Raw genomic sequence first — 13,345 nt, 5'->3', positions numbered from 1 at the left:
TCTCCACCTGGCTGATTTCACCTGTTGGCGGTGGTAGAGACACCAACACAGTAATGGCTTTATTGGCCTGCACTGAGCAGAAACCAGCCACTACACACACACACACACACCACATCAATCCACCACAGGACTCTTACTCCACAACTTCCCCTCAACTCTGTGATCGCTGTTAATGTGCTGTGGTAGAACAGAGTTCTCTCTTCTTTTTTTTTTTTTTTTGGCTTTTACCTCAATCAGTTCTATTTTATATACATATTTTTTCTGTTTTTACTTTCCCTTTGTAGATTTCAACATTAGGAAATGCTAGAAAGAGAAACAGCCGTTGTTTATGATTTTCACAGTGAGAATGAATAACGTTGGTTATCTTTGCTGTGCCATAAGCAGTGGGAGAGAAGGCAAATTGTAAAGCTAGAATGGTATTCATGAAGGCTTTGCCTTGGTGTGAAGAGCAAAGCCTGCTGAAAAAAAAAAACTTAAGACCATGGAGCTCAGGTTACCCTTGCTCATGTAAACAGTGAGCCATTAAAAAAATCCTGCCAGTATTTTTTAAAAAAAAGACCTTATATGTCTTTTTTTTCCTGACCAGATGAATACCTTTGACCTTTTTCTGGACCCTCTATTCCCATGGTGGGCTTGAGTCAAGTCTAATATAGTGTTATAGCCGTGCGAGTATATGGCTCTGCTTGATGTTTGCAGAGAGGCAGGCCGAGCCGGAGTGGACAGCGAAACGTTAACTGTCAGCTAACGGAGAGTAATAGAGGCATTCGTAGCGTCATAGGAAACATATGTGGCTCCATATGCTCTCCATGTTCTTGTTTCCAGTCTCCTTCATTGTCTGAGATGCACCACTGATCTGGGGGCCTCTAAAGTGCCCCGTGTGTGTGAGGGATGTGTGTGTGTGCATTTACAACACTCATCTGGGGCCTCTGAGGTGCCCTTTGCATGAGTGTGTATATGTGTCTGCAGACATACAGGCATGAGTTATGATTCTTTTTGTGCTGAAGAAATAGGCATATACATGAACTTTTTTTTTAGTTTATGTTGATGTGTTTGTTTGAGGGTACGTGTTGCATATGTGGTCATTGGAAGTGGCTGTGAAGTCGGGAAGCTGCGTATTTTCGTACTGCGTCATGGCCGCAGGCTGGGGCAGGCCTGTGGGAAGCAGCCCTGATGGTCATTAGGACCTGTCAGTTTGCCTGGAGCAGGAGTGCTGATAAATTTCAGATAGTGTCAATTGCAGATGAAAGATCTGCTGAAGATGCTGGGGGTGTCACGCTTGGCTTGCCTCTGCTCAACAAGTCCCATCTTCTTTCCAGGCAGCAGGAAAGTAGAAAGGCTCTCCCACACTCCGCTGCCCCTCAGCCCCTCCAGTCCCCAACCCCTCACCCTTCTGCCTACCTTCACAACCCTCCCCCCCACCCCCACCCCACCCTTCCTGCTTACCTTGGCTAAGCCGCTTTGCATGTTGATTGGGGGAGGGCTAATCCAGTTTGCAGCTGTCGTAGACCAATGATGAATCACCTTTCCGTCATTTGGCCATGCTCCCTTTGCTCAGGGAGGAGGGAGGACCTGGAGGAGGAAACAACAGTGGAGCAGGGCTGCGGCTCAGAGACAGACAATGTGAGCCTCTGTTCCCCCCGCCAGCCCTCTCTTCCCATTCTGCTCCAGAATAACAATAATGTTTTCTCAGATAGGCCTTTTTTGTGTCATGGATGGCTCCGGACTGTGACATTGAGCTGCAGTAACAAGGACTGACGTTGTTTCTGCTGGGGCAGGTGGAGGCAGAATAAAGAAAGGGAGTGTGCTTTTAGAGGACTCAGACCTATCTAGGTCCAGGTAAGAGCCAGTTTCAGTAACACTATAGAAATGTAGGTGTCTGTGTCGCATCAGAGATCGCCGTAAAGCCTTTGCTAAACAAACGACAACGTTTCTCTGATTATTTTTGTTTTCTGACTGACCGTAAAGCAAAGGATTTACAGCCTTTAGTCTACAACTGAAAGGTCTGAGCAAACTAAAAGAGCAAAGAGCTAAGCAGAATTAGAGTTAGCAGCCTCTGCATCATCCTCAAGTATTTTCAGTTCGTAGTGTGTGATAATTTTAGGGCAGAAGTAAATTAATATGCCTCTGGGAAAAAGACACTGCAGCTTCCATTACTGGGTCAGTTTCTCCTCATTACCAATTTTTAAAATTGGTTTTACTGCTTGTTTCATTGTCTTTTTATTCTGTGATAGAGTCATTAAAACATGTAATACATTTGTAATAATAACTACTTTGCATTTTTAACCTAAAGAAAGACTTATATTTGTCAAGCTACACTAAATGTCATGTTTAAAATTAGCAAGTATATATATATATTTTTTTAATCTTTTATTTGGCATCTGACTATACTTGAAGTTTTTTGTTTTGTTCTGTTTGTTTATCTTTTAAAATTATATGAAAGTTTATCTGTAACAAAAAAAAAATCCTGAAATATAATTTTAAAAAATGCAATGTCATGAAAAATAAAACATTCTGGCAGTAATTTTAGTAAACTGTTGCAACAGGAACAGTGGCGAGACAACTTGGGTATAGACTCTACGGCCGTATTGCTTCAAATCACTCGTGCCTTCCTTATGCTCCATTGTCTGATCCCGATCAAATCCTCTGAGCACACAAATGATAGAATAATGTTTTCAGTGGCGTGGTCTTTTGTATAAACACAGAAACAATTAAGGAGCTTGCCAGAGCAAACACATGCCTCATGGGCTTCTCATCCGCCCATCACTGGCCCTTATAATCAGGCAGAATGCTGCATTTTTAACACATTAGGCATCGCCTCAAACCAGCAGACATCTGTTAGCAGTCATCATCACCACACACAGAATGATAAACAGTAAAAGCTTCATGAAACACCAGACTAATTTGAAAGTAAACATATAAAACAGTGAATAGGAGTAATATCAGAAAGCATTTTATAGTTAAAATATTTTCCATTTGTTTATATAAATCTGTTTGTGTCACGTGTTGCTCTTTGTATATTGATTTTTTTTTTAATTTTGTGTCAAAATTAAAATTCTGTAAGCTGTATAATTTCATTGATATATTTTTTTATTTTCTCATGCAGACCTAAAGACTTTTTGCATCACAGTATTCCTTTTAGATTTTACAACTTTGCACACCGTGTGCACAGCACTGCATATCAGAGCTCTGTGTCTTCCCTGAAACCAGAATGATTTGTGTAATCTGATTTGGTGTGTGTGTGTGTGTGTGTGTGTGTCAGGTCTATGGAAATGCAGGATCTAGCCAGTCCTCACAGCCGAGTAAGTGGAAGCAGCGAATCTCCTAATGGTCCCAACCTCGACAACTCGCACATCACTAACAATTCCATGACACCCAATGGCACTGAAGGTACGCGGGCTATAATTGTGTGATATTTCAAAGTTTTAAATATTGCCGTGGAAGTTTAACAATTTAAAGTAGTTTTAGATGTAACAGTGATCCATGAGAAGCAACAAAACTAAAGTTATTTATGTCTATTTCTAGTATTTTTGTATTAATTTTTTATTATATTATATTTTAATCAACAGTGGTAGGAATATACCTTAAATTTGCTTGCAATTACAAATATTGTGAGCCTTAGGTTCTATTTTCTGTTTGAACATCTGTAGGTTGCACATTTCAGTGCCTACAGGATTTGTTTTCCGGTGTTTATTAGCTGTTTATTTAAGTAACCATGTAATTATTCAAAGCCCACAGCATGGAAATGATCGAGTTTTGAATGTGGGCTCTGCTATACATACTTATTTGCTCAGGTGATTCTCCTGTGCTTTAAATCTGAGCCTTTGTTTAGTGAAGCAGTCACAAACCATCAAGTTATTAAAATCAGCCTTTGTCATCTAACCTTCAGGTTGATCTCAGCCCTGAGTTCAGGGTGTATTTTTTTCTCAAAACTCGCAACGTAGCGCCTGTGCTTGTCAGTCAGTCATGACATGTGTCCCTTTGCCGTTTTTGTCTTTCCCATAGGTGATAACATCACAATGCTTACCACTGCAGACTGGTTGTTAGGTTCTAACTCACAGTCTACAGCAGGTTTGTCTACTTTTAGTGCCACAATGAAAGGACAATACTTGGTGTTTTCCCTAACTCAAATAAAGCCCTCCTTGTGGTTGACTTTTCTGAACCAGTTCCTTCACTTAAAAAGCTATTTGTGTTTGCTAAAATCATCCTCAAATCTAAAGCTGCAACACTGCAAAACTGCCTCAACTATTGTGCCTTTCATTAAGAAACTATATGGATGTTTATGGTATTTTGTGGTATTCTGTTTCAAGCATGGTTTGGCACCGACTGGCCTTGATTTTATTGTTATTGACTGGTTAAACTGTGCACTTGCGAACCAAGCATTTTGTTTTTATTTGGACGTTCCACACTATCTCCTGAATACAGTGGTTATTGTGCGGTATGTGACCTGAGTGTGTGCCAGTTTCTGCATGCACTTCACAACTATATTTTTTATCATTGTGTGGTTCTAAGGTGCTTTCCCCCATCAACATGTGTTTCTGCATTGAGCGAGCACAGCAGAAACATGTAAAACATGACAGCAAATGGTTTCTTCAACCATGAGGGATTCCACTGAGCATGACTCCTTTTGCCCACATTGTCAATTTGTTTTGCCAAAAAAAGAAAAAAGAAAGAGCATGCCTGAAGTGAAATGGATTGATTTCAAAGATTCCTGAGCTGTCAGATAGCTGTGAAATTGTCTTTGCAAATCTATTGCTGGGTTGTTTAATAGAGTCAAGGTCAACCAGCGTTCGCTACACTCTTAAAAAGATTTTATACGCCATATATTTCCTTGACATTTCGGTTGTAGTTGCATGTCTTAGTTTTTTTTTTTTCACCCCCAGTAACTTTCAAGTACATCTAAAGGGAAGAGTTTTTATTTCAATTCAAATTTTATTACTGACAAGCCTGTATTTTATTATTTAATTTAGACAGTCGTTTTATATTTTAGTAGTTTGGAGTACTACAACCATTGTCAAATATAAATTGTAAAAAAAAATGTGTTGAACCAGTTTTAAAATATATTTTCTAAACTTAAACTGTATAAATAACTAGTATAGTAAAAAAAAATAGCTTAAGTTGTGTTGCTCTATATCAATTATCCATCCATTCATTTTCTTTACCCACTTCTCTATTAAAATAAATTATTACTATTAAATTTATTTACTCCTGATGTGATGAATTTTGCAGTGTTTTTACATTACATTTAAATTAGATCTTGAAATACTGTGGAAAAGATGTTTAACTACTCACTCCTTACAACTCCCCTTTTTTTTCTCTTTTTTGTTTCTAAGAATTTTGAAAATGAAAAGTTTCTATTTCCTGATACGATTCGGTGACAGTGCGACTTTGTTTTGTCTGCAGTTAAAACCGAGCCAATGAGCAGCAGCGAAATCGCCTCTTCAGTAGCAGACAGCGCTCTGGACAGCTTCTCAGGATCAGGTGAGACGAGAGGGTTGGTGTGAACGATTGTGTGTGTGTGCACTCGTGTCTGGCTGCTTCACACACACACATATATACACACACACGCACACACAACAACAGAACTGATGATGAGATGAGCCTGGAGATGGACAGCTGATAAGCCAGGCCTCAGGAAACAGCCCAGCAGCCAAAACGTCTGTGTGCAAGTGTGTTTAAAAACGAGGGACTTTGTCAGCATATTTATCTGCTGTGCTTGCTTACTTGTGTGTGTGTGTGTGTGTGTGTGTGTGTGTGTGTGTGTGTGCTGCTGCCCGTTCGGCTGGTTCCCATGTCAGTGAGGACTGAATTATGACATGTAATGCTCTGAGCCTGTCTGTCCAGTGGACTGACACGGCGTCCCAGTGGCCCTCAGTCTCCACGGACTGTTACCCTATCGCCCTGTCAGAGTTTTCACACCTTCCTTTCTGCAAAGAAACATCACACAGACACACACATAAAAGCATAAACACATTGCTAAAAAAAGGCCAAGGCTACAATGTTTATTGAGCATTGTAATAAAAGTGATCTCTATTATGTTTGGTTGCAGGTTGTGTTTTCTCTAGCAGCCACTCTACATATTATCTTGCTGCTAATTTTCCTGTACTTGCTCAGTTATTTATCTAAGTACTTGATACCTAACGCTCGCAGGGCATCAATAACTGTATGACTTTTGTCTCTGACGATATTAATGAAATTTAGTAATCATATACCCCACATCCTCCGTGGGGGAAACCCAGAGCGCTGCTCAGAGGAGAAGGTTTCGTCCAGTGGCAGGTGCTGCCGATGTGGGAAAAGTGTTCGGCATTAACAACGTGTGTGAGGGGTTACGGCATACGGTTTCATACAGTTAGCGCTCCCTCGCAACAAAATCCTTCATTTTGCATGTCAAGACCAATTAGGCAGATGTCTCAGAACTGTGCCATTCCACTGCAGCTAGATGCAAAAACAAGAAAAAAAATGAGATTGCTGCTGTCTGAATTCTAATTGTTTTGTCAAATTTACTACATAAATTTAAATATTATGTCTTTTTCTTGTGCTTTATGTGCAAGTTTTTAAAGTATTTTAATAAATTTTACATATCTGTCATGCAACTCAAAGCTTCTTTGTTGAAGTTGTGTTGTGGATTCATATTATTACTTATTTTTTTATTTTCATGTATTTGTCCTTAATTTATCTTATTTATTTATATTTCTTTTATTATATTATTTGATTTTTTTTTTTACCAAAACACTTATCATTTGCAGCACAAAATGTATGATTTTTTTTTTTAATTTTAACATTTTTCAGACGTATAACAGCAAAAGGGACATTTTAAGTGGCACAAGTTCACGATTAAAACATGTATGCTCGTTTTAATGCCAAGTCAGCAACACTGAGGAAACACATGCTGTCAGAGATTTAAGAATTATTCAGTAGCAAGCTACCTGCAGCAGGAGTTGTCACTTCCAATGTTCTTGTGGTTGAAAAGGTCCAAGGCAGCTGAAGCTGCCGACCGTCGTCACAGCAGCCCAGAACGCGCGTCAGCACAAGAACCTGATGTTCTTACCCAATTATTTAGCTTCATTACGGCTCTCCAGTTTTCAACCTTAAATAAGTTTACCACAATAAATAGAGTAGAGCAATGTTATTCCTCTTTCCCTGGAATGCAGCAGTTCTTTTTGGCAGAGTACAATATTTACCTTATTTCTTAATGTTTAAATATGTGCTTGCCTCTTTTCTTTTTAACTCTCTTCAGCTATTGGAACCAGTGGCTTCAGCCCAAGACAAACTCACCAGTTCTCTCCACAGATTTACCCTTCCAAGTAAGGTTTCTTTTATTTTTCTATTAAAAAAATACAGCATCCAGATTCATTTGGACCTGTAATTAGATCCTTCTGTTAGATTGAGGCTTTCTGACTGGCTTTGTTTGCTTGGATGTCTTCAGTTTGTGCACTCTGAAATCTGTTGTAATTATTATCCTGCAAGAATTTCCTTTGCCATTTATTGTTCTTTCTCTTTGTATACGAGCTGCGGGATGTTGTCTGACTTATAGCGTGGTTGACTGTTTAAAAAAAAAAGCAGCACAATTGTAAAGAATTTCTAGTTTTTTTTTGTGGATATGAGGGTAAAACTTGGCTCTCTTTCTTCCTGTATTATCTTCTCACTTTTATTGTTGTTTCTTTTTTTCTAATAGCAGGACATATCCACATATTCTCCCCACACCTTCATCTCAAAACATGGCTGCGTACGGACAGACGCAGTACACCACAGGAATGCAGCAGGCTGCAGCGTATGCTAGTTACCCCCAGCCTGGACAGCCCTATGGCATCCCAGCTTATGGTAAGACTAACATCTATCACTCATACAACTCTATTTCTATTTGTTAGCAAGCATAACAAATAAGAAATTATTTCTTTTCATTGCTGAAGGTCAAACCATGTTCCCAGAGCTGCAGATATGCTGAGCTGTTGTTTAGTGCCTGTATACTCTCTGTCAGTGCCGTAAATTAGAATTTGCTTGTAAAGCTTTTTTTCGGACAGATCAAAAAGATTGGCGATATAAATCTGAAAACAGAAACCAGTTTCCTCTAGCGTTGCAGGAGAAAGTCCACAGTACATGGCTTTATTTGTCCAAAGTCTGTGGAGTGTTTTGACCCCTGAAAATTCTCCAATATGTGCAGGAATTTACACTGTTTATTTGAATGGAGCCCTGCTGCATAGAAACTACTACTGTGGCTGAATCAGCCAAGACAGTGGTCAGTGTAACTCACAAACACAAGCCAAATGTGTCATTACTTGTGCATCATTTTACTTGTGACCTACATCGTATTTTAACAGTTGTTATTAATTTTAACAGTAAACAAAGCAATCGCAGCACAAGCATGCCTTTGTTTTTACAGCCAAGCAGCCAACTCCTTCTGTGACAGTGTGAGATGATATTTCTAAACAACAGAGAATAGTGAAAATCAGTTATCAGATAATCACAGCTCATCCATTGTGATTAGTGTGTTATGCTAACAGACAGAGGCGGAGTCCCTTTGCTGTGACCAGTGTAATTTAAAACTGTGTTGACTCTTGTCTGTGCATCAAACCGATCTGGTGTCACTAACTGATTTAGGTCCATTGTGGGCAGGCATAAAGACCGAGGGGGGTCTGAGCCAGTCCCAGTCCCCGGGACAGACAGGCTTCCTGAGCTACAGCTCCGGCTTCACCACACCACAGACAGGACAGGCCCCCTACAGTTACCAGATGCAGGGTGAGAACATCTTTGTGACTTCTGTATTTTCTTCTCAGTTTGATCAGCAAACTCCAAAATCCAACACCCAAAAATGGCTAACATGTTGTGCAAAAATGTGAAGCACATTTTGTCTAACCAGCAGTTTTAAAACATGGTGGTTCTTTTTTTTTCCTCTTTAATTTGTGTTTTCCCTCATTGGCTTATCTCTTCAAGTATCTATGGTAGTTCAGTCTCTTGTCTAAATATTCCTCCTCTGGTTACCCAACCAAATTAGGGTTGGTTTTTTTTGGTACTGTTTTGCAAACGATTAGAGAAACAGGCCTCTGTTTCTAATTTAATAGCATACACAACCAGACTGACACAAGACACAGACCTTGTCCTCACTCGAGACGATGGTTGCATCCCGGCGGTGTAATGTGCAGCCACACCAACTGCCTCCCTCTTTTCTCCCCTTAAAAGAATCAACACATATTGAAAAAATGGCAGGCACTTAGAAGGCATCAGCCATGTCGCTCCCCAGCCTTTGTTTTTTTCTCCCTGTGATCATATTTGTATTTGTTTAAGCGCTGAGGTTGTAGAGATTTATGGCCTTGAAACCAATAAAGATGAGTTGCTGTGCGCTGCTCTCCCGCTTTTTTGCTCTTGCTGTGCAGTCAGACATTTAGTTTAACTGAGACCAGACTCCATGCTGAATGTAAAGTTCCTCTGTCTATGCTATACTACACTATGCAGGGACAATTACATATTTGCTAGCTCTATTTTCAAGTTTTTTTCCTGTAATATCCAAAGTTTGACATTTGAAATATCTCCACTTGTTGCTGAAAATCCTACAGAGCAGTTCACAATACATAAATTCAAGTCAGCAGCAGATGTTGCTGGGGTAAATCTCTTTTCTATGCCTCTTAACCAAATACAGTTGGTCACACTGGGTTTGCAGCGTGCGTCTGAGTACCTAAACATGGCCCAGCAGGATGAGCGCGAAGGGGGAGACAGAAGCAGAGCATGTGAAGTAAAATCCAAAAGCTGCTTCTCTGGCATTAGGAGTTTAACTCACGATGACAGTATTATGTTGACATTCATGTTCTAAGTATTGTGCTTCAACTGTTTTTCTTTTCCCTTCCATCTGACTCGGTCTCACTCTCTCCTGCTATCTGTAGCTATCACGTGCCCTATGTTAGCATTAAGTGCATTCGTAATTGACAGCCTTGTTAGATGACAGGTTGGCCACTTTTCTGGCTCTGGGTTCTCTAACTGTGGCTCTGGCTGTCCGCCACGCCATCATCATTACTCTTTCTGGCCTATTGATCTGCCTGGGTGATGTGCCTCAGGCCTGGGTGTCCCAACCAAAGACTTTTTCCACATCTGATACGCCTCTTTCGGTTCCGTGTCCCCTGCAACCAGCTTGTGGCCAGCTGTCAAGACAGCGGACGATTAAATTATTGTTTTTGCTTGTTGCTTTCATGTCTGATCCCATGGAGTTATGTGTGGGTGCTGAAGTTGTGGCAACAAAATCATAAATGAAACAAAGGTGTTTCTTGGCAATCTTTTGACTTTTTTTTTCTTCTCTTTTCCTCTGCATCCACTTTTTGTAAAGAGATAAAATTTAAGAAGTGCTTAAAGAGACAAGGACATAACAGTGAGACTGAGCAGATGCTAATTAGGTGAATAATTGAATTCCAGCATTCTGTCCCAAAATGATCATGCTTTCTGAAGAACCTGAAGCCTTGGTTACCTTTTTTTTAAAAGTAGAGCCCCATCTGGACTTGATAGTCTATTCCCAAGTGAGGCATAGGAACTTCTGCTACAAATATTGTGCACTGATGATAGACATAGCCCATGGCAAGGGGACTGATCAAGCAAAGCAAATGGACTTCCAATTGTGGAGCCAGAAGGCAGGAGGGAAGGAGGAGAGGAGGGCGGGATGGTGTCTGGTCTTGAGTGAGTGAACTAACTGCAGAAGGACAGGGGGAGGGAGAGAAAACATGCCCCCCGGGGAACCACAACCACCCCCCACTCTTCCCCTTCACCCCCCTTCCCCTTCTATAACCAGCACCACCACTCCCAACAGCATGGGCTCATTCTCACTGGGCTAGCAGGGGTCCCCGCAGCTTTTATGTGGCTCCTTGTTCTCCACAGAGCAACCCTCAAACGCTCCCAGTGAGAGTTTTTATGACTGTTTGAACTGTGTATTAGGCTAATTTGTTGTCCTTCACAGCCTCGGTCCTCCTTGTCTCGGCCTCATTGTTCCAGTGCACTTTCACTTGATGTTGAACTTTCTGCAAAGAGTATATGAAAGTTTTAGAAACACCCCTGTTCACCTCGAGGCATTAAACAAACCAACAAAGAGGGAAGTGTTATGAGAAAACTTACTGTAGATGAAAAAAACATGAAGCTACACAAATTATTTGTGGATCTGTCTAATTTTTGGATCCTCTTCTGTTTTTTTTTTTTTTTTTCCTGTTGTAATCACTGTTCTAGCTCCGTAACTGACAAGGCCAAGCGCTCCACTGTTTTCTTTTTGTGTTGCCTTTCCTAGCTTTCATTGCCCCCCGCCACACACACAACCTTCTCCAGTCATTCTACCTTTTCTGAAAGCTGCTTCACGTTTGTCACGGTGTGGGAGGGCCCTTCTGTAGGGGCCAATGACCAGAGCATGAAAGGAACTCCCCTCTGTTTGTCTCCAACAACAGAGGTGTAATTACGTCCTCATTTAAGAACAGTAAATTTATCTCCTGCCTCATTTTCAGTGTAATTGTGGGATACCTTTTTGACAATGGGAGGATCGTGAAGGATGGTGCTGAGGGAAAAAGATGTTTAAAGAGTGCCTATCAATGTCCTCTTTGTGCCTCTGTAATTATGTGGACATAAATTAGTAATAATGTATTTTAAGTTTGTGCTATGACAATTTAGCCTAGATAGGTCTACTTGTAATGAAACGATTGAATTTCAGGCCTCTGTTGGCTACAAGAAAAGCTTTACTTTATCTTTTTGAAACTATTTTATATTTGCCTTTATATAATTGGTATGCAGAATAATGTTCATTTGCTGGGCTTAAAATATTCTTCTATTTTTCTAAATGCAATCCTTTTTAAACTTTAATGAAGAGGTGTTTTTTTCTGATATTGGTACATCTTACCTGTTGTAGACAGCTCTTTGAATGATTTCAGTTTACACAAATAGAGTTTAACTCTTGCAATTTACTATTGACAAGCCAATGTCTAGTCTGAACTGGGTCTTATGCTAATTTGTTTTTACAACAACAATTTTGCATGACAATTTTTCCAGCAGCTTTCTGAGCTTGCAAATAATCAAAAGAGTTTATGTACATAATCTATAATGCACAATTTAATAGCTGTGTAAATGTTTATAAAATATTTAAAATAATTGAGATAGAAGCTGCTTAAACTAGTTGTTAACTCATCGATCTGCTCAGAAATATACTCTGTTTCTTCAAACTGAGAGCGTTCAGAGAGTTATCTTCAAATGGTAAAATAGTAATTCCTCATAACCTTACCACACAACCTTAACTAAACCTTAAAGTTTTCTGGTGCGGTTGCTCTGCCCTTCTGCTGTTCCTTGACATGACAGAGAGTTTTTGTCGCAGAGGACTGATGCAGCTCTTCTTCCCTTTAACTCATGATTTGTGTGTTATTAAGCCATTAGATGCTATCAGCCTTTTGAATGATTTAATTACCCAGGAGGACCATCCTTCAGGCAAGTGAGAAGTAGAGAATACATATTCATTAGGGCTGGATTTCAGAAACAAACCCACCCGGCGACCTCAGCCCTCTTGTATTTTGCCCCTGCTACCGCCATGCACGGTCCCACTGCATCCACCATTTCCACTCCCTGCACCCAACGCCACCCTTCAGTAGTTCACACACAACAGCCTACTGTGTTCTTCACATTGTTCGGGACTGGAGGTGGGTTCTACCCCCCCTAGCTCGTCATTCATCAGTCCTGATCCAATCACTGATAAGAGAGGAAGAGGGGGAAAGATAAGACCACTGTTTGGAGTGCTCCCTGAGGCCTCCTTCTGTTCATCTACACAAACTCTTGCGTAAAGAAAATCCTTCTTTTTTCAACTTCGTTCCAATTTATATTTGTCATTGCACTGCTTTGCACTTGTTCTTTTTCTATATGTTGGAATAAAATAGGTATGTGTAACTAAAAGTTTTCAGTCACTTTGGCTGTTTCCAGTGGTAAACAAATGCATGTGGTAGTTTGGATCCTGTCGCAAATTTAGCTTATAAATTTTTAATTTAAGGACACATTACCTATCGATCTGAGGAAAGTCGCTGTGTTGATTTTTTTTTCTTACTTTATGATTTTTTTTTTGTCCAGTCTTGCAATGAGTACCTTTTAAAGTTTAGTTATTTTTGTCCCTAAAGGTGGTTCTTTCACAACAACGTCAGGATTGTATGCAGGAAACAACTCTCTGACAAACTCAACTGGCTTTAACAGCACACAACAGGTAGGTGTATGCTTCTTCCTCATCTCTTTGATCCATATTAATATACAGCTAACAGTTCATAGCTGAGGTTTGTTCTGCAGACTCGACCTTGAGAATCTACTTAAAACATGCATACACAATATGCTATGTTTCAGCCGTGACACAGTCAACATAAAT

General features: G+C 40.2%; 1 protein-coding gene across 10 annotated transcripts in view; it reads left to right on the top strand.

The window, feature by feature from the left end:
• The window catches only part of eya1 (EYA transcriptional coactivator and phosphatase 1), a 64,383-nt gene that overhangs the window by 27,133 nt on the left and 23,905 nt on the right, over nt 1–13,345 (top strand). For 2 of the 10 annotated variants that reach the window (XM_017406634.3, XM_017406630.3), the window contains 7 exons: nt 3,260–3,387; nt 4,003–4,068; nt 5,401–5,478; nt 7,235–7,301; nt 7,673–7,818; nt 8,596–8,733; nt 13,107–13,189. In XM_017406634.3, coding sequence (XP_017262123.1) covers nt 3,264–3,387; nt 4,003–4,068; nt 5,401–5,478; nt 7,235–7,301; nt 7,673–7,818; nt 8,596–8,733; nt 13,107–13,189 — 702 coding nt within the window. In that variant the 5' untranslated portion in view covers nt 3,260–3,263. Of the gene's footprint in view, nt 1–1,555; nt 1,837–3,259; nt 3,388–4,002; nt 4,069–5,400; nt 5,479–7,234; nt 7,302–7,672; nt 7,819–8,595; nt 8,734–13,106; nt 13,190–13,345 lie in introns of all 10 variants that reach the window. The other 8 variants (XM_025003846.2, XM_025003845.2, XM_037973233.1 and 5 more) reach the window with 8 other exon arrangements.

Source organism: Kryptolebias marmoratus, linkage group LG21 (assembly GCF_001649575.2).
Source record: "Kryptolebias marmoratus isolate JLee-2015 linkage group LG21, ASM164957v2, whole genome shotgun sequence".
Classification (NCBI taxonomy): Eukaryota; Metazoa; Chordata; class Actinopteri; order Cyprinodontiformes; family Rivulidae; genus Kryptolebias; species Kryptolebias marmoratus.
Note: the sequence above shows the minus strand (reverse complement) of the source record. Positions and strands in the feature narration are given on the sequence as shown.